At 36.8% G+C, this 22,479-nt stretch overlaps 1 protein-coding gene across 2 annotated transcripts in view; it reads right to left on the reverse strand.

The window, feature by feature from the left end:
- Positions 1–3,889: 3,889 nt before the first annotated feature.
- MAPK6 (mitogen-activated protein kinase 6) overlaps positions 3,890–22,479 on the reverse strand; it is a 30,547-nt gene continuing 11,957 nt past the window's right edge. For both annotated transcript variants that reach the window (XM_084894187.1, XM_084894188.1), the window contains exons 2-6: positions 17,253–18,439; positions 16,839–16,983; positions 11,860–12,024; positions 7,738–7,939; positions 3,890–6,265 (exon numbers count right to left, since the gene is read on the reverse strand). In XM_084894187.1, coding sequence (XP_084750313.1) covers positions 5,164–6,265; positions 7,738–7,939; positions 11,860–12,024; positions 16,839–16,983; positions 17,253–17,807 — 2,169 coding nt within the window. In that variant the 5' untranslated portion in view covers positions 17,808–18,439 and the 3' untranslated portion in view covers positions 3,890–5,163. The remainder of the gene's footprint in view (positions 6,266–7,737; positions 7,940–11,859; positions 12,025–16,838; positions 16,984–17,252; positions 18,440–22,479) is intronic.

Genomic DNA, 22,479 nt, shown 5'->3' on the forward strand with positions numbered 1-22,479 from the left:
CATTTGGGCAGCAAAGTGACATCTCATAAACTGGAAGATACACATTCTCTGTGACACAACAATTCTAATGCTAGATACATACCCTGGACGCTTGTCTTGTTCACAAGTATGCTCACTGCAAACGTTTGCTTTTAGGAGCGAAATTTTGAAAACAAATGCTATTTAAAAAATAGATACATTGCAACACAGCAATGAACGGAATTGGAGCTAACTGCATCAACATAATTAAATTTCAGACATGTTGAGCAAAAAATGCAAACTGCAAAAAGATGTGAAAATGTCATGAAATTTTAAAACATGAAAATATTACATGTTTACAAAATCATGTAGTAAAGTATAAAACTGTACATGAGAATAAGCAAGGCTAGGAAAAGCATCTACTTCTGAGGAGGCAGGGGTAGGAGATGTAGGAGGTTTAAAGAGGGATTCCATTGTACTGTGCTTATCAGATGCAAATCAAAATGAGATGAACTAACCAAGAAAGTGGTGTACACATTTTTAAAAATTTTATACACTTTTTCTATATGCTTGAAATCTCATTTAAAAAGAAAACACCCAAAAGGTGGAAGGGAACAATGCAGGCTCCAAATTAGGCCTAATGTCCAAGCTTCGGAAATAGCTTTTAAAATGATGATGCCTAAACATCAGTTCAGAGATGGGTCAGGTCTATTGACAAAGACGATACCTAAAAGTCTGAAAGCTGCAGGAGAGGTGGACATTCCTCTAAGTCAGAATCAGTCATTTTAAAAGTAAATTATTGTTTGGCTGGTGTGGCTCAGTGCTTGAGCATCAATCTATGAACCAGGGAGGTCACAGTTCAATTCCAATCAGGACATTTGCCTGGATTTTGGGCTTGATCCCCAGTAGGAGGCAGCCGACCAATGTTTCTCTCTCATCACTGATGTTTCTGTCTCTCCCTCTCCCGTTCTCTCTGAAAAATCATTAAAGATATATATATTTAAAAATAATAAATAACAAGTAAATTATTTTTGGACATAAGCAAGATGGCAGAACAGGAAGCCCAAGACATCACTACCCCACAGAAATATGAACTTAACAATATATACCGTATTTTTCGGACCACAAGACGCACTTTTTTCCCCCCAGAAGTGGGGGGGAAAAGTCCCTGCGTCTTATGGTCCAAATATAGCCTACACATATACTGTAAAAAAAAAGTTTTTTTACTTGCCCGGCTCTGTGTGGTCTCTGTGTGCTTGACCGGCTCTAAAATGGTTCTAAATGCTGCTGTTTACTTTACACGGTTGATTACATGTGTTTATGACTGTGATGTTGGGTTTTAATGCACATAAAATATTTTAGGACACTATTTGTTTCAGAATCTTTTTTTCTTCATTTCCCTTCTCTAAAAACTGGTGCGTCTTATGGTCCGGTGCGTCTTATGGTCCGAAAAATACGGTAATCCATAAAGCCTTTAGAAGAACTCCAGAAACCAGTTAGAAAGTCACAGTATCCCAGACAACCTCAAAGCCAAGTACATTAAAAAGGGTAAAAAGAAAAGCTGTTTCATTTCTACCATCTCAGCCCCTCCGGAGCCAGCATAGCTCATGCTTAGAAGGAAAAGCTTGCCTCCCAGCTTCTTCCTCAGGAGGGAAAGAGAATAATCGTCAATGTGCCAGGCGGTGGGAGGGCTAAGAGACTGATTCCAGCATGACCCGACTCAAAGCACGAATTTGATGCCTGGGAGCCACTGAGAAAGTGAGCTCAGGGAGTTGTAGTGCCAGAGAACCAGACGTAATTCAGTCAGACACCAGAAGGAGCAAGAAACGATAACCTCCAGAAAAAAGAATCTGTTGGGGGGAAGGGAGGAGTTATACACACAAATAGAGATGATCCATCCCCATACAAGGTTTGAGATGCCCCAAGAATCTCTAGCTGGGATGATTGAAGATCTTCCCCAGTACAAAACCAGTCTGTAAAGACAGACAAAGGCAGCTGTTTTTTTCCAATGCAAAAATCACAACAAAAAATAAGACACATGAAGAAACAGGGAAGCATGGCTCAATCAAAGAAAAAAAAAAATCTCTATACGCTGACAAAAATAATGGTAACTGGAGATCTATTAATTATATGACAAAGAATAAAATAACCATCTTGAAGAAACTCAATGTGCCCTGGCTGGTGTGGTTCAGTGGTTAAAGTGTTGGCACACACACTAAAGGGTCTTGGGTTTGATTCCCAAGGGCACATAGCTGAGTTGCAGGTTCATCCCTGGCCCCAATTGGGGAGCATGCAGGAGGCAACCAATTGATTTGCCTCTCTCATATTGATGTCCCCCCCCCAAAAAAAAAAAATCAATGAAAAAATATCCTTGAGTGAGGATTAACAAAACAAACAAAAGACAGCGAATGTGCTATAAGAGAATACAGATGAACTACACAAAATCAGAAAAACAATGCATGAACAAAATAAGAATATGGAAAATATATTTTTAAAAGAATCAAATGGGAATTCTGCAGCCGAAGAACAAAAGAACTGAATTGAAAAATTCACTAGAGAGCATCAACATCAGACTTGATCAAGCAGAAAAATTAGTGAACTCTAAGATAAGTTTATTTGAACTGTCAAGTTGGACTAAGAGGAACAAAATGAAAAAAGTGTACAAAACCTAAGGGACATAAGGAGACACAATCAAGCAGACTAATCTATATTACTCAGTGAAATAAGCCAGTCAGTCTAAAGGCTTCATTCACACCTGGGCACTCCCTAGAGAAGAAACCCGGGTTCCCCAAGATATGTGATCAGTGCTGGGGCCCCGCTAGCAGGTGAGGGGATCCTAAGGCAGGAGCTAGATGTGGAGGCCACGGGGGCATAGGATACAAAGGAGACAGAACTGATCCTCACATTACCCTGCTTGGCCCCAGAGGATGGCTGGTTAGCCAGAGATGGGTAAGATTCCTCAAGGAACAACCTAAGACAGGCACAGTCGAAGAGGGGCCATCAGGAGAGAACTTGGGGGTCAACTGAGATGGGGCACAGACCCTCACACACACACCCCCAATTTCGCAGGGGCCTGAACCCTCACCCCTGCTGAGGGAGTCTCCTGCCCCCATGGTTGCTTAACTTCCCATCCCCAGGGACCCAGGTAAAAGACAGAGACTTGGCTGATAGCAGCTGCCTCTCACTGCAACAAGACTTGTTTGAGTTGTCTTGTACCTGTGGTGTGGGGAAGTTATCTAAATCCAGCCTACCACCAGGAATGCTCAGGGCCTACCCAAGAAGTCAAATAGTCCTTTCCACTATTTACATGGTAAAATAAGATTGTTTTAGAGTAATAAATTTGATAGTAAAATAATAGACAAGTTTTCAGGGTAATTTAAATAGGCTAATTGAAATAAGCGAATATTCTAGAAAAAGGGTAAGTTCTTGGAGGAAAAAAAATATATAAAAGAGGTTCCTGACCATGCAGCTCAAAGCTTCTATACACATCTTGAGTTTTAAAATACAGTCATGTGCCACATAACATTTCAATAACGACCCATATAAGACAGTGGTATACTATACAACCTAGATGTGTAGTAGGCTGTATCTTCTAGGTTTGTGTAGTAATGGAACTCTATGGTGTTCGCACAACAAAATCATCTAAGGATGCATTTCTCAGAAAATATTCCTATCGCTAAGCAGTACATGACTACAGAAAGCTTTAGTTCCATTTAATTATGTGCAGATAAGTCAAAAGATTTTGCGTGGAGATAAAAGAACAATAGTCTCAACATGGAGCTGAAAGAGGGATCAGAAGCTAATAGTCTAATATAGCTTAAACTATAGCCATAATTAAAAAATGCTCGCAAGTGGAACTAGATACAGATTCTGCTAGTAATTTTTATTCTAGCAGGTAATTTCAATTATCTAAAGTTATACAGGAGCCACATTTGTTGGCCATGTTTTATTTGTCATTTTTCTTCAAACAGGATAACAAAAAAAAGATACAGACAGTATTCAATTCAATAAAATAAAATGGATGAAACAAATTCTAAGAGACTGCAATGCCACATGCTACATTTAACCTAATTTTATTCATGCTTGCCTTGGGATGGGGAATAGATCATTCAGTAAAAACATACAGTAAAAACAAAATATGTCTTATCATGTACAACTTTTAAACTACAATTATGATGTACCTTAATTATTTCCATGCACACAAGTCTAACATTACAGTTGTTGTTTTTTAAAAATAAACACAATTAAGACTTCTAGGAGCATTTTATAATAAAGTAATTCCTAATTTTTCTTTGTAGATAGATCAAGCACCTCCAAAATACAAATTCCTATACACAGTGAGCACTTTACTTAAAATGAACACTTAAGTAAATTAAGTACAGGGACAGCCTTTAGGATAAGCTGACATTATATATTCAGCTAAGTAGGCAACAAACCATAGTGCCAAATGGAAAAAGTGTATTTGTAAATAAATTTCAAAAACTAAGTTAACTTTTTATAATTAAATACAGAAAATATACTGCTTTGCTAAAATAAATAAGATGTGATGTAGTAACACTTCACTATAAAGAATGCATACCAGAACATTTATAAATGGTGAGTGAATCTTATTAAGAATAGTTTACTACAATAAATGCTGGCTAAATAGAAGTGCATATTGTGAAGCACTATGGGTGGTATATGTTTTGCCACATACTTTTGTTACCTTGAGGTAGATAACACATGTGTACCAAATTCGGCATTCATTTTCAGTTGCTGCTGGTATCATGTGTTTTAAGAAACGTGTACAGTATGAAAAACTTGAAAATACTCATGAATGAAAAATGTTTTAGGAAAAAAATAGATATTTCCATGCAATTATGTACAGTCTCACTGTGTAAATTTCAAGGCAAGATTTTTGTTTCCTGTAAAACAGATCATTGTTCTATGAGAGAATGTTTTTTACTGTCTTAGTGCATTTCTTTGTCTCCTCCTGCATTGCATTATTTTGCTCTATTCTTTTGTGTGTGTGCAAATGACATGCCAGTTAAAATGAAAACCATCTCACATGTAGGAAAAAAGTCTGGATTTTAAAAACCAAGAACTAATAAAATCCTTTCTAAATGAAACCATCTGATTCAAGTAAAAAAATGACTTAAACACTAGTAATAAAAAAAGACAAACACATTTCATGAAGAATACGAAGAGAAATGTCTGCTGAGTGTTTTAGTTCAGATGTTTCAGAATGCTGCTGTATGTTTTATGAGGAATCTGTGGGGAAGATTTCATAGCAGAAGGTGTTAATGTGGCCTGTATTGACTTAAGTGGTGACCCAACTGGACTGTGAAACTGTGGGATGCCTATGGATTCAAGCTGCTTGTTCAAGAGGAACTCACCACCGTTATTCAGAAACCCTTCTTCATTTCCTCTCTCTCCAAACCTCCCATCTTCTATAGGCTCAGTGTCTAGCATTTCAGTATCTTCTTTCCTACTAAAGAACTTGTCCAAGTAACTGGTATAAGTGTTTTCCTTCTCTATTTGTTCATCCTTCCTTACCTCACAACAAAACTGATTTATGAGAAAACAGTCCTCTGCATCACCCACAAACTGGCTATCCCAAGAAGATTGGTACAAGGCTTCTAATTGAGCTAAGTTTGCCATTCCCTTTTCTTGTTTTTCTCGGCTTACTGACTTTGATATCAAACCTTTCAATTCTAGGTGGGACACTGAGCTATTCAAGTCATTTAATTTATCAACAACATCAGTAGGCTCATGTTGTGAACTAAGTTGAATAGTTCCTGCAATAAAGGAATCAAAGTCAAATCCCTGGTTCTTTTCCCTTTCTTTTTCAGCCAGTTGCTGTGATGCTTCCTCTAGAGCTATCTGGGCTTTAACCAATCCATTCCTTTCACATTTTGACTTGCCTTTCTTATCAGATTTTTCTTTGCTTTGTTCTTTCCAATTGGAAAGATCTATAATAAGCTTGGGTTCATAGTAATGGTTAACTTCACTCTCTCTCCAAACTAAGTTATCTAAATATGATGATGACCTCATTTTGTAGTTACAAGTATGGCTACACTCCAGATCACAATATTTGTTTTCATGATGATCTGGGTACTGCCAACAAGGCTCAGTGGAGTAATTGGTATCAAAAGCAGGATCCTCCAAATACTTTTCACGATCTCCATCCAAATATTTTCGAGGATCAACTTGTACTTCTTCTTCATCAGTGACATCAGACAGATTTCTTGGGTCACGCTGAACTTCATCAATATCAAAGTTATTATGTATAGGCCAATCATGCTCTGAAAATTGACAATCATGGTACCTGAAAAAAGAATCAACACATTACTGTTAGTCCAGATGTCAAATTTCATTTGCAAATTCACTGAGTGCCCTTTAGGTGAAAGCACTGTAAAAGGTCTATGAAAGATAATAGAGTCTAAAGTTATAAGTCTTCCCTGCCCTCAGAAACTTATAATCTTAATAGGCAGGTAAGATCTGTATCCATAAAGAAAAATGAGGCAATATTTGGTAATTACTAATGAAATATATACTATAAAAATTCTGGGACCTCCATTCTTAAATAAGACCAATTATAATTTCACACTTACTTCCTCTTTTTTCCATTTTTCATCCACCTTAAATACAACTGCAGGTGAACATCTGAGTGGTTGACATGTCGATAGCTTAATTCCAACACAGTTTTACAGAGACAAAACACTTTATGGCCACTAAATGCAGAAATCTAATCTCAATCAAGTCTTACAGATTTTCTCTCTACTGGTAATAGGCAGACTAGAAAGAGAGGAAGGCTTCATGGACCTCATCACCAGTGATTAGAAAAAAACTCTCCATGTGTATGTGCTACTTAATGCAGTATCCTCTACTGACATCACAGCAAGGTGACCACACCGAGCCCAGATAGAGGCAGATGGAGACACACACACAAAAACAATTGGGGAGATGGGAAGGTGGGAACAGAAAAGAGGTTAGGTGATTCAACTAAGTATGATAAAAAAAACAAAGGGATTGGAATACATTTGGGTATGTTTGGAAAGAATGTGTATATATGTGGTAGAAATGTCCATGTGGAAGGAAAAAAAAAGGATGTTGGCAGATGTATGTAAACATATTCAGAAATACCTCCACATTTTAGGAGGAAAAATGCATGAGTAAACAAACTAATTTCAACATTAACAACTTCTTTATTAATTGGCAATCATTTTTCTTTTAAACACAGAAATATATGAATTCCTGAAGTTTTTAAGATTGTCATTGGGATTCCCAAATCTGACTACATAACAAAATCACCTGAAGATTTTAAATAATATTGATTCATTATTATATGTTACCAAGCCACTTTTAAGATACTTATATCCAAACTTCTCTAGAATTTATAAATCCTAAAAGGCAACAGAGGGAAGAAATCCTTTTAACTAAAATGTGTAACAGTATACATTTTGATGTTTTATATGGTTCAGATTAGAAAAGTTCCTTATACTGAACTTATGTTAACCATTCCCAAATAAATTGTTATGAGAAAAAAAACGTTTTAATATAAATATCATGATAATTTATATCCTTTGACATAATGAGTTATATGTAAAAATGAGATACTTATAGAGATATCTTATTGTATAGGGTTGATTCTTCTCATCCATCTTCTAAACCCAGCGAGACTTTTACTACATTTTTTAAGAATTCTACATTGTGTTATATATAATTTTAAAATAAACTTCACTGTATTGTTATTTATTAAAAATGCAATAAATATTTTCTAATTTAGGATCAATTTACCTTTCCCAGTTATAAATGTGACTATGAGTTTCATCCATAAGCAAAATATCATCAACTTCATCTTCAATATGGAAAGGATGACTGGAAATTGGCTCATCCATTGGAAAAGAATATATGCTCATGTAAGGATGGGAAAGTGCTTCTTCTGCCGTCAACCGATCCATGGGGCTGAATGTCAAAATTTGTTCCAGGAAATCCAGTGCTGCAAAAGAAAGAGATAAAACTCCTTAACTACACTGAAGGTCTAACACCTCATAAAGGAAATAAAAAAGGTCTATGCAATTAAAAGGTAAGTTAATTAAAGTTTTGTCAGAGATATAAAACTAGCCTAATATATATATAAAAAGAAAAGACATTTATTCAATACACATAGCAAAAATTTGAAATGTAATCCAAAACTCACTTTATGGTCAATTATAAAAGAAAATAAATATATCAATATGAACCATATGAAACTACCATTTTTGTCAGTCAAAAAAAGGTCAAATAACAGCAATTTCAAGTGGCTCAACCTAATACATAGGTCCTAATCTCAGCTTTGCAACTCACTAATTTCACTGAATCACTAGGTTACTTAAATCTGCTGAACTTCAGTTTCTTCATGTATAAAATGGATAGAGATATCTTATAAGTTATAAAAACTTAGTATCTAGTGCTTAATAAAAAGACTTTCTCCTTTCCTCCCTCATCTCAATGACTAGCTGTTATACTAGTCATGAATCTGTTCACACGAATCTCATGCCAGCATATCACATAATGCTCTTGATCATTTTAGGGCCCTGGTGGAATTACCATACACCTAATTCTTCCCACTAATTCAGACTGCTAGATCTTCCTAAGCTCCTTACCCCACCTGAACCACACTATCACCAGCTTAAAGATTGCTCTTACACCACCACACATTCGTATGCTTTATAATTTACACCAATCTTCAACTCTGAAACATTTCCAACATCTACTTTGTCTGCTTCCTAACCATATAGAACTGATGAAAGCTAGATGGAAAATCACATATATATCTGTCTCACTACAAATTCATACTGTAAAATTTCAATTTAGCCTTTGCTATTGTGTTCAGCAATGTTCTACACTATCCCTTCATGCTCTCAATCTTCCCTGTCATTCTCAACAGGTAAACCCACTTCACATTTATCTCAATTATTGCTTCTTCACTATGATCTGTTACACATCCTATTATCCTTACCTTCTGTCTCAAATGAACAGATAGCCGTTCTCTAAACTAAGCTATACTCTAGAAAAGACCCTATTTACATTATCTTATTCAACCCTCAAATCAGTCTGATAAAAACTAAAGAGAAAAAAACCTAAGGCTCATTGGTACTCATACCCCTCAGTGACCCAGGGCTGAGATTCCTTCCTTTGCTCTATTTTATTATCCTAACCTAGGAGGTCATTTCACAATATATCAAACTATTCTTGGTTCTCCTGGAAAAAAAAAAAAAAAGTCTTAATTACCTCTGGGCCCACATGTCTCAAGGCAAAAGAGACCGGAAGGCACAGAATTATGGATGGTTGACCCAGCACAATCACCTTTCTTAGAGAGGAGGAGGAGATATATTCAACTGCACAAGAAGAATATATTGTAAGATCCCTAGCATTTGGGAACTGTAGGCAACTAATAAAAAGAGGAAGAAATAAGAAACTTGGGAGCCACATTGAGCTCCCAAGTGTATGCATAAATAGTATATGCATTTCCATCATTGTAGATAGTTCTATTGGACAACACTGCTGTAGAGGAAATGAGTCTAAGATATAGAAATATGAGGTAGCTCTAACCGGTTTGGCTCAGTGGATAGAGTGTTGGCCTCCGGACTCAAGGGTCCTGAGTTCGATTCCAGTCAAGGGTATATACCTTGGTTGTGGGCAAATCCCCAGGAGGGGGTGTGCAGGAGGCAGCTGATCGATGTTTCTCACTGATGTTTCTAACTCTCTCCCCCTCTCCCTTCCTCTCTGTAAAAAGTCAATAAAATATGTTTTAAAAAATAATTAAATAAATGAACAAATAAATAAAAGAAATATGTGGCCGAAACCGGTTTGGCTCAGTGGATGGAGCGTCGGCCTGCGGACTGAGAGGTCCCGGGTTCGTTTCCGGTAAAGGGCATGTACCTTGCTTGCGGGCTCATCCCCAGTGAGGGGTGTGCAAGAAGCAGCTGATCAACGATTCTCTCATTGATGTTTCTAACTCTCTATCCCTCTCTCTTCCTCTCTGTAAAAAATCAATAAAATATATTTTTAAAAAAGAAAAAAGAAAAGAAAAGAAATATGTGGTAAATTACAGAGAAAGGGAGGATGAGAGGTAAGTATGATAGAGGAAAATGAAGAGGGTATTCGTCTAAAGAAAGGGTCTTAATAGTCTTAATGTGTTAATTCATATAGAACATATCTTTAAACACTGCATTAGTGAGCACAGTTCTGCCACTTGTGAATATCAAGGATATTTGCCCAATGGTTAACTTAATGAATCCATTATCAAAGACACTCATTCAACACATTATGAATAAATTCCAGCCGTGAGCCAAATTTTCAGGTTGGTTTGTTGCTGACTGAGACATTGTCCCACCTTAATGAGGGTAGTAAAAAAGAAGATTCAAATTTAGCTAGATTACAGTGCTTTAACAGCAATATCTAATATTTCTAGCTTGTCTCTTTTGATAAGACAAAGCAATAGAGCAACAACACACTGCAGAGCCTAACCATTTGATCCCTAAGCAGTGTCTTTCAACTTGGCTGGCAAGGCCATACCTGTAGGAGTTTTAAAAATAACGATACCTGCCTTGGTCCCCACCCCACCTCTGGATTCTGACTTAATAGTCTGCATTTTTAAAGAGTTCCCACAGAAAACTCTGAGGCATAGTCAAGTGCTATGTGACTGCTATTCAGTTATGAGCAGGATGTTGTGACAGCGGCTATAAGGTTAGAAGCACGAGAACTAGCAATGGAATCTGATTATGAGGACAGCGAAGGTTGGTTAGGAATGTAGAACTACTTAAAAGAAAGCCCACAAAACCTGTTGAAATTAAATACAGTAGCTACCTTTTTATTTAGGCAATTACTATGAGTTCCAAGCATATCTGAAAAGAGGAGACAATGTCAACATGATTTGCAAACTAGTGCCTAACTACTTCAAAATCACTTGCTACTTTAAAACACTGACACACACCCACCTCATATGAATAATGGGTGTATAATTCAGATAATGTTTAAAATGTTTAACATTATAAATCACTTTGTGATTCATGACAGAACTATACAATCCTGACACTGATGTCTTTTAATACAATATAATGTTTAAAGATGTAAGACACAATCAACTTTTAAAGAAGGTATTTTTCATGTCTAATGCACTTCCTAAAAAAATTTGTTTTTATGACAGATTACTATAAGAGTTAAAGATTTTTGTATCTTATTTATATCAAATCTAAAGATATGTCAGTATTTTTAGATATGAAATTGTTTTAGTGGTAAACAAAGTTTTGATTCTCCCCAAGTTCCTACTACTTTCAAGCTTGCATGAACTTCCACTTTAGCACCTAATACTAACATCAATCTGCAAACTTATGTAATGTGTTTGCTCAGTAAACAATTTTGCTCATTCCTCCACTTCCTCCTTGTCCTGAAGCCTTTGCTTCTCCCCTCCCCCACCCACCCAACTAAATTCACTTTTTCATACCTAAATCATTCTTACTCATACCTACACTTATTTATATAACCCTTACACAATTCCATTCCAGCTTAGGGAGCCAGTGATCCAATATGCTCATCTATGATAGTCAGAGGTATAAACTGGAAAAGTAAAAGGAGTTAGAACCAGGAGGGAGGTATACACTTTCTGAAATGTGGAAAATGATTCAAAGGAGCAAAGAAAACAGATCCCAGCTTAAGTGCCAGGCCAAGAAAGAGAAAGTGAGAGTTTAAGTATAAGGTATGCCTTAAGTATCTAAAGACTATTTAAGAGAAAGTCATACATCTAAGGATAAAAAGCTAAAGCTTCATACACAGATCCTGCTTGCTTACACACACACACACACACACACACACACACACACCCCCCACACTTTGCGACTATAAGGTTAGAAGCACGATATTCTTGAGTCACAATACCTTCTCGACTAATTCCTGGAAGCAGCTGAGTTAAAGGTTTGTGTGGCTCAGTCATGTCATTTCTAATGTAAACTGGAATTACGCTGAGAAGCTCCTGACGATCTTCCTCATGAACAACAGGAATAGATTCTAAAATCAGCTGCATCTGTTCAAGTTCATGTGCACCTGAATGAGATAAAAAAACAAAAAACAAAAAAACACCAAATATAAACACACATTCCTCAATGTTTACATATTTGGTAATAAACATTCTAAAGCTCTAAGAAGTTAACTATAATACTGTAATGACCATTGTGGAAGAAATGGTTTTAACTGAATCATTAATCAGCAGGTTTCATTGTTTTTTTAATAACATTAATCTTGCCAAAAAGCCTATCTATTTCAATTTCTAGTTATTAATATATTTAGTTTTAGTTCTTTATTTCCATAAGAAACTAACTCTTAAAAGTCTGGCCTCATATTAAAGTATCAAAGTAGTCAGGAGTGGGGGGTGGAGGGGAAGAAGGGGAATCAATGAATTGGGATTCAAGAGACTTGGATTCTAGTCTTAGCTATACCACTACCTAATTGGCTATAACTTTGGGAATACTTAACATGATGATGACTTCATTTCATCATCAATAAAATGAAAGGTTGAACTAGATTTGCAAAGCAAAAAGTTTTATGATTATGTGTTAGTTTCAGTTAGCATTTCAGGACCACTATTAAATAAGAGAAAACTTTAGGCTAAATGGGTGCAAAAAAACAAAACCCACAACCATTCATTTTGCTTTTCCACTAATTTCTAGAAATTCATTCAGCATTCCAATTTTTCTTGAATGCCTACTGTAGACAAGACACTTTAGACTATAGCTATGAAACAAATCAGACCAAGTACCTACTTTCATGGAGTTTACAATCTAGTGGAGGAAAACAAATTTATGTCAAATGATGACAATGCTATGAAGAAAAATATATGCTAAAGGGGGGGGCACAGGATTGAGGGTAGGTTTAATACATAGAAAATTATGAAGGAATAAATACCTCACTGAGAAGCTGAAAGTTGAGGAAATTAGGGAACATACCATATATTCATATAGATAAAAGAAATTCCAGGAAAATGGGAAAAGGCCCAAAAGGCCCTGAGGAGTGAGTAGGCCTGGAATGTCTAACAATTAGGCAAGTGTAGCTGAGATAGTGGAGCAGATCCCAGCCTAAAATAGAACACAAAGGGTCTGCTTTATCCTGAGCTGGATTGGAAGCCATTAGTTTAAGCAGGGAAATGACAAAATTTGACTTGTTTTCAGAGAACTACTATGACTGCTATGTGGTAACTGGACTATAGATAGCAAATATTGAAGCAGGAAAGCTAGATAGAGGGTCGTATATAGACCAGGAGAGAAATACTAGCTGACTGAACTGAAGGGTGGGGGATAGCGATATAGATAATAGCAGGCAGTTAGATTCTGAATATATTTTGAAGGAAAAGCCGGGATTTGAACTAAGGTGAAGGATGATGATTTTGACCTTAACAACTAAGAAGTGGCTGTTTTACTATGATGAGGAAGATAGCAGAAAGAGAAAGTTTTGAGAAACTATTAGAGATCCAATTGACATATTAAGTTGTACCAAAAATAGGCCATGACACTTCTTATAGGTTAAAAATACACAGATTTCCAATGAATGCTTAGTCCTTGCCATTTATTGATCGGTTCATTTGAGAGGACTATCCCTAATAAACACTTAGATCTCTTTCATGCTGCTTTTATAGAATGGTTCACTAACCTATCAATATAGCATTAGAAGGAAACCACAGCTGGATCTTTCAAATAATTTCACAAATAATTCCATTAAATGGTTTACATGAGTTGAAAATAAAAGTTATGCTATTTAGAGGTGGTTTGTTTTTTTATCAAATTCTTTTTATTGATATACGTAAGCAATATCTGAATATACCAAATGAACATTTAAAAATACATTATCTTTGTTTAATCAATTCAGCTGTAAATTCTGACCCCATTTCATACAACTTGGAGCATTACCTACATTTTAAGTTAAATTTTTGCTTTCTTGATAAAATATTATTATGGTAACTTTAAAATACGTCCACAAATGCTTCGGTAGTCTTCTCGTCAGAGGGCGATATCCAATTCACCTCCCCTTAAGTGTGAGGTGTACTTAGTGACTTACTTCTAACACATGAAATAAAGCTCAAGTGACAGTGTGTCACTTTTGAGTCTAAGTAACAAAAATATATTTTGCATTTATGATTTTTTATAAAGGGGTCAGAGCAATTCAACAGAGAAAGAATAATATTTCCCTGTGGGAACGCACTGACCACCAAAGGGCAGCTCCTGTGTTGAGCGTCTGCCCCCTGATGGTTAATGCAGTCATAGTGACCAGTTGTTCCACAGTTTGGTTGGTTTGCATATTAGCCTTTTATTATATAGGATTGGAACTCATGCACTGCTAACAGGAATGTAAAATGGTACAACTGCTTTAGAAAACAGTGTAAAGTTTCTTCAAAAACTTAAAGAGTTCTCATGTAACAGTGTAATGGTTACATGGTACCTTTCAGGAGGGAAAAAATGTTCTATATTAGATCCTGTGAACATACTAAAAAAATACCTTTCTTAAAAGAGATACATTAGCCAAAGCAGGTTTGGCTCAGTGGATAGAGCCCCGGCCTGCGGACTGAGGGGTCCCAGGTTTGATTCTGGTCAAGGGCATGTACCTTGGTTGCGGGCACATCCCCAGTAGGGGGTGTGCAAGAGGCAGCTGATCGATGATTCTCTCTCATCTATGTTTCTAGCTTTCTATCCTTCTCTCTTCCCCTCTGTAAAAAAAACTCAATAAAATATGTTTAAAAAAAGAAGTTTGATTTCTTTAAAAAAAAGATACATTAACTTTCTTTGCTCTCTCCTTTAGACATTAGTTCTGGGGGAAGCCAGCTGCCATATTGTGAAGACACTCACAGTCAGAACTGAGTAAGACCTCCTGCTTAAAGTCATGTGAGTAAGCTATCTAGAAGTGGAATCTCCTATCCCCACCAAGCTTCAGAGGACTGTAACCCCAACATCTTGACTAAGCAAATCTGAGCCAGAACCAGCTAGCGAAGCCACTCACAAATTCCTGACTAATAAAAACTGAGAGATAATATTTGTAGTTTAAGCCACTTAAGTTTTGAGGTAATTTGTCACTTAACAACAAATAATGTAATAATTATTTTATATATGCTGGAATATAACTTGTAATTACAGTATTGTTCCTCAAAAAAATTTAACCCACTGAACAATTTCATTTCCAGTAATCACTGGTATTTTCTCAGTTTTCTACAAGGAAATTCAATCACTATCACACATCATGAAAGAAATTCCAGATAAATTTAGGAGGAAAAAATTCCAATAGATTAGTTAATGTTAGTTAAGCTTAGTACTATCAGTATCAGTATCAAAAAAAAAAAAAAAAAATTAAGGGCACTTATTATATACACCATCCTTTCAATAAAGCTTTCTTACGTACTCTAATCTTTCTTTTATTGTTTTTGTAAGCAGACTCTTCCATTCTCTTCCTTCTGCCCTTAGCACAAACTTAGAATGGTGGGAGGCCCACTGTAACATTTGTTACAGAGGAAAAAAGGTAAGTCAAAAAAGAGAAAAAGCCGAAACTGGTTTGGCTCAATGGATAGAGCGTCGGCTTGGAGACTGAAGGGCCCCGGGTTCGATTCCGGTCAAGGGCATGTACCTTGGTTGCGGGCATATCCCCAGTAGGGGGTGTGCAAGAGGCAGCTGATTGATGACTCTCTCTCATCGATGTTTCTAATTCTCTCTCTCCCTTCCTCTGTACAAAATCAATAAAATATATTTTTTTTAAAAATAAAATAAAATAAAAAGAGAAAAAGACACAAATCACCAACACATCACTTCTCTAACTCAAAAAAATCTTCAGTACTATTTCCTACTTTTTTCAAATGGCAATTCTTCTGTCTACTTTCTAAGTGTTCTGTCCCCATCTTAACCAGTCATAAATATGACACCTTGTTTTCATCAAACTTTTCTCACTGATTCATGTATACCAGGCTCAAGCCCTTATTTATACAGCTATCCATAAATAGATACCACTTTTTCTCTCTCTCTTTTCACCTTTCAAAATTCTTCACTATTCCTAAATAGTGAAAATCCTTTGACTCCTTTATGTCTTCCATTCCAGCCATCACTGATAAATACCAACTCAAAACTTTGCTTTACAATAGCTGGTGTTTTTCATGGATTATTTGCCTCTTGCCATCTTGACTAAATTCTTTCTCACACACACTTTAGAGTCCCTCAATAGCACTAATCTCAGCAAAATATTTCTGAGTTGGTTTGTTTGATTCTGAAAGATCACAGTAGCCAGGCAACAGGATATGGCAGCTCAAACAACAGGGATGATTGGGACAGGGCAGGCAAAGAAAGAATTACTAGATTTTTTAGTAATAGCTAAAAAATATCACCAGGAAGTGACAAAAACTGACAAAACTAGGCAATTCAGATATCATTTGACACAGGTTACCAACAAGCATCATGGATCTAAGAAATACAAAATTATATTTAAGAAATATATACAAAAGAACACTAGAATCCTTTTTAAAAAATCTATTGATTTGAGAGAGAAACACTGACTTTTGTTCCACTTATTTATGCATTCTTTGGTTGCTTCTTGTATGTGCCCTGATTGGGGATTGAACCCACAACCTTAGCATAAAGAGACGATGCTTTAGCCAACTGTGCTAACCAGCCAGGACAGAACACTATAATTCCCACTAAATTAGCTGAGTAAACAATTAAGTGAATATGTGAATAAGTTTTCTCAACTTTTAAAATATTAAAAACACCATTTTATCTTTACATTTTAATATTCCAGACTATGACAAATTGCTTTAAGTCTTAGATAAATCTTTCTTCATAAATACATAAAAAATTATCTCTGAAATTTTACTCCATATATTTTAACTTTCTAACCTGCAAAGAGGGTTTTACCAGTCAGCATTTCAGCAAAGATGCAGCCTGCAGCCCACATGTCAATGGCTTTAGTATAATTATTAGGAGAAAGTAAAAGTCGTGGAGATCTGTACCATTTAGTAACCAATCCTTCAGAAAGATGACCCTGAAAAAGAAACAAAAATATAGCACATGAAGAATCCTGGATCTAAAAAACAAACAAAAAAATAACCATAATTGTGAAAACCTAAAATATTATTGATTTCTAAGTCTGTCCTCAGGTAAGGATAAAAAGTAATAAGGAAAGGTACTGTATTATGTAAAATTTAATACAAATAACTAAAAATTCTGCCACAGTACATAAAGGAAATACAAAAGTACATATTCCTACTGATGTACATCATTAAAGGTCTGTTTCGCTGGCTTTCCACATACCTTGTGGGAATAATGGGGATCCATGATCCGCGCAAGACCAAAGTCACCTATCTTCAGCACCAAGTCTTCAGTATTAATGAAAAGATTAGCTGGTTTGAGATCTCTGTGCAGTACGTTTGCAGAGTGGATATATTTGAGCCCACGTAGCAGCTGATACATGAAAAGCCGGGCATGCTCTTCCAGTAAAGGGCCCTGCTGCAGCACATTAGCCAAGTCCGTGTCCATGTACTCCTGAACAATGTAAACACTGTTCAGTTCGGTAAGAGAGCCCACATCATCTGTTAGCTGGTTTCCATTGGGACCAAGAATTTCAAACACTTTCACAATGTTATCATGGTCAAGTCTTCTAATGATTTTGATTTCACGTAGAGCATGTTTGACACTCTGGGGATCAGTAAGGACAATTTTCTTGATGGCTACTCTTTTGTCACAGTCATTGTCTACAGCAGAAAAAACCAAACCATTGCCTCCACAGCCCAATGGCTTTAAGTCCATATACCTAGAGCCCAGATCAAAACCATGAATGTTCATGAGACTTTCAAATTTCTCTGCCATTTTGAAACCCTTACTATTGCCTTTTCCTTTCGAATTGTTGAACTTGTGTAAACAAGGAAGAAAACTGGCATCAAAAGGAAGGATCTTTCAAAAAGGGAGAAGAAAAACAATTTTGCTTCCACAGCAAGATGGTTTCTTGATGTTCATTGCATATGCCAACCAGGCCCGTTGAGTTCCCCTTAGATTTAAAGCTCAAAAAGCTCTCCTCATATTGAGAATTAAAAAGATTGGAGTACTCATAGTTCAAGAAAGGGGCAGCAATTCTGCAGACATTTAAAGAAAACACTCTAGAAACTCAAACGGAATGAAATGACATAGTATGCACTCAGATTTACTGTGCTAAACGATTTAACATTTAACAAAAATGTGAATAAATATGCACACAACAGGCTTCTATGAACATTCTCCTCACAGTGCAGATACATTCAGTGTTGGACTGGTCCTGAGCAGCATCGTTCTAAGGTGCTGGTAAGCACTATTTCCGTTTTGCTTCTTGTCTTCCTTTGTTGCTGTTTATTTCAACAGGAAGCCCTGGCAGCTGTTGGTTAACAGATGTCTCTTGTTAGTGATCAGGTGGCTCCAGCTCACCACAATCACAATCAAAGCTACCGTCCATCTTACTCTGATACAACCTAGGGGATGAGAAAAAAAGAATAGTTACTACTGCAGAAATGCTCTTTTCTACAACTCTGCAAAGTGACACAGTTTGGGCTTTAGTTATAAACTGATACATTAAACTTATTTTATAGTCACTAAATTTTAAGATTATGTGCAATCAAAAATAGTTATCTGTGTTGTAAGCAATTCCTATGTGTTGGCTCAGACTCCAGATCCCACCACACTAGATTTTTTGTAATATTTAGGCTCATTAAGCTGTATCATTTCTTAAATGCCAACAAGGAAGGGAACGTTCAGAATATTTTTACAGAATTCTTTAGAATTTGTTGAGGGTTGAAATATTAGTAACACAAAAGGATAAATAAATAGCACATGTATTTACTTATTCTTGGCAACGTATCTTCAAGGAACACTTCTTACAGAAATGCTTGAAAATTAACATACAAAATACTTTTTTTGGTAATGGCAAAAATATTAAAAACAGCTAAACTTTCCACAATGGAATAAATGAACTATATTCATTTAGTAGGCTGCTATATAATAGTAAAAATCAATTATTGAAATCACTAAATATACACTAAATTTTAAAGGCAAATTGCAGATAGAAATGTGCATGCTGAAACTAGTTGTATCGGGTTCATAAACATGCAAAATAATGTTATTTTATGGGTATATACACATATATCAAAACTATAAGAAAAATATATGAGACTGATAACAAATTCAAAATAACTTCCTTGAGGAATAAGGGAAGGGATTAGAATCAGGGTGGGATTACACAGTATACTTCAAATATATCTTTGTTATTTCCTCTTGAAAAACTGAAGTATAACAAATTGAATGTTATAGAACTGAGCGGGGAAAGACAGGCCAACAAATAAATAAAACACACAGATGTCAGAAGGCAATAAGTAGTGTGGAAAAAAATAAAACAAAGGGGGCAGGGAGGGTGTCAGGGATAAGGTGGCATCGGAACAAAGCTCTACAGGAGGAAGTATGGGAGTGGGTGGGCCTTAGGGATGCTGTGTGAGTGTTCCAGGTTGAGGAGTTAGCATTGAAGGGGAGTGTGTGTCTCATGTCCAAGAAACAACTAGGAGGCCAATGTAGTAGCCATTTAAATGTATATGCAAGTAATACAGCCTAATCCTAAATGGACTGGGTTACTATTGCTGACTTTTTATCTAAAAGGTGGCACAGGTACAATATTTCTTTATTCAAAAGGTCTATCATTTATTTGTTTGAGTTAATCCTTGCCTGAGGATATGTTTCCATTGATTTTTAGGGAGAAAAGAAAGAGGGAAAAAGAGAAACACCAATGTGAGAGAGAGAGAGATGGATTGGTTGCCTCCTGCATGCCCCCGACCAGGGCCAGGAGCCTGCAACCGAGGTACATGTCCTTGACCGGAATCAAACCCAGGACCCTTCAGTCCATTGGCTCTACCCACTGAGCAAAACTGCTACGAAAAGGGTCATTTAAAGGCAACGAGAAACTGTATCAAGTATGAAATAAAGCAACCCATTCTGAACATGATGTGACAATTTCCAATCACCTTCAGCCATTGCTTAAGAGAACCACTAAGACTTTCAAACACATCAGCTGTTTCACAGTACTAAAGCTTTTGTGCAATAGGTAATCTGGTTTAATTTCTTGCCTGTTTCATATTCCTACATACTTCACATGTGGAAATATAAGAATCTAAAAAAATATACAGCACTTGCCTCAAAGTGAACAAATCTTCAATTCTGAGAAATCAACAAACATGAAAAATTATGTGTGAAAGAGAAATTGATAATATTAAGGACTCAGGGACTATTTTACAAAAATTGATACTTACTATCCCTAAGCTCTTTTAATAAATATGAGTGCTTCTTGTATCTGCTTAATATTATGAAGGACAATAACAGCATAACAGCTTTCTTTGTTTTATTATAACAAAGATGCTTTCTTCAGTTTGCAAGTTTTTATCTGCTTCTCAGAAATCAGAAAAAAAAGAAACAAGCAGACTCCTAAAAATTCTGTAGCTTGTCAATTTGTAGTAAAACATTTAAAAGTTAATATTTACAAATTAACTTATTTTAAAGAACTTTAAGTCAAGGTGTCCCCTTGTTAATATTTTCTAGTTATATACTTGATACTTCCTAGATACTACCAAATATCGTAGAAAAACAGTATTTTTCTTTTTTTTTAAATATATTTTATTGATTTTTTTTTTTTACAGAGAAGGGAGAGGGATAGAGAGCTAGAAACATCGATTAGAGAGAAACATTGACCAGCTGCCTCCTGCACACCCCCTACAGGGGATGTGCCCGCAACCAAGGTACATGCCCCTGACCAGAATCGAACCCAGGACCTCTCAGTCCGCAGAGCGACGCTCTACCACTGAGCCAAACCGGTTTCGGTGAAAAACAGTATTTTTCAAAGGTTCCAGTACTTCTGAAATTTTTTATTTCTAGTTTCCACATGAAATAGAATGTTTGCTCCTACCTTTCTGCCCTAATATAGATAATCCCTTGAAGTTCAATCAAGTTTTAAGTTTTTTATAAATGCAAATTTTTAAGTCAGTTCTATAAACTTAACATAAAACAGTAAAATCTCTAAGTAATCTATTAAGCTTCTAGTTCACTAATAGAGCAATCACAGTCCAAGACAAATAGCACTTTGTCAAAAAATGACACCACTATTATCTGACAAAATAGCACTATAGTAGGAATTACAGCCATGAGAATGAGATCTCTCCTCAAGAACCCCTCCCATCCACATCTGCCCTGTTTAAATTTTAGTGAGACCAAGCATCTCAGATCAGAAACAAGGGTGAAAACACCTTCTCAGAAATCTCAGTGACTGATCTGCACTCATAGGGGTAGAGAGTGAATAAAAATTCATCTCAGGGGAGGTAGGAGTCTGTGCCTATGCTGAGAACTGCAGTCCTCACAGATTCAAATGACTATACTAGTATTGAAAGCCTTGAACAGACTTCAGAAATGAGACAATTCAAAAACAAACAAACAAAAAAAAAAAAAGGTAGTAATATTTATCAACAAAACTGTAATTCCACTAGACCAGTGGTCGGCAAACTCATCAGTCAACAGAGCCCAATATCAACAGTACAACGATTGAAATTTCTTTTGAAAACCAAAAACTGACTTCTGCACACGGGCCACGAAATTTCATTCACACTGTATGGTACTTGCAAACACGCACGTGGTATTCTGTGAAAGAGCCATTCTCAATGGGCCAAAGAGCCGCATGTGGCTCGAAAGCCTCGGTTTGCCGACCACTGCACTAGACAGTGAGGGCTACACCAATAAAACTGGGGGAAGGGGAGAACCCATTATTTACAATGACAGCGTTTGCACAGTAATCTGCCTCACTGTTCTGTATTCTTCCAAGTTCAACATCCTTTACACCAAAAGCTACCAGGAGCCTGAAAAATAAGCCCACCTTAATCAGTAAGTTGGAGGTAATATTATATCTCTACATGATAAAGTAGATCCAGTAAATGTTTCTAATTTAATCACACTTGTTAAGCAAGTATTTGCTAATTTGTATATTACGAGCCTGTCAGTATACTAGGCACCAATAATAAAAGGGGAATATGCTAATTAGACCAGGTGTCTTCCGGACATCCTTCCTGACAAAGCCGGGGCGGGGGCGGGAGGGAAACCGGTCCTGATCTCGGGTGCCTATGGGTGGCCCCCGGGGGAAGCCAGCCAATGTCCTGGGTGCCTGCCAGCGCCAGCGGAGGGAAGCCTGGGTTCCAGGTGCCTGCAGGCGGCCGGAGGAGGGAAGCCCAGGTCCCAGAGGCAAGCCGGTTCAGGAGGGAGGCCGGTGCCACCAGCCGGGGAAAGGAAGGCCTACTCTTGCATGAATTTTCGTGCATCAGGCCTCTAGTGGTAACCATAAACAGACTTGAGCCCTGCCCTCACGGAGTTGACCAATAGAGTATGGTTGGAGACAAAGTAACACAGGAAGAAGGGGAATGCAAAGGGGACAAGTGCTACCGAGGAATGGCACAGGATGCTATGAGAGCCTACAGTGGGAGATCTGACCTAA

This window comes from Pipistrellus hanaki (assembly GCF_964339955.1).
Source record: "Pipistrellus hanaki genome assembly, chromosome: 1".
Classification (NCBI taxonomy): domain Eukaryota; kingdom Metazoa; phylum Chordata; class Mammalia; order Chiroptera; family Vespertilionidae; genus Pipistrellus; species Pipistrellus hanaki.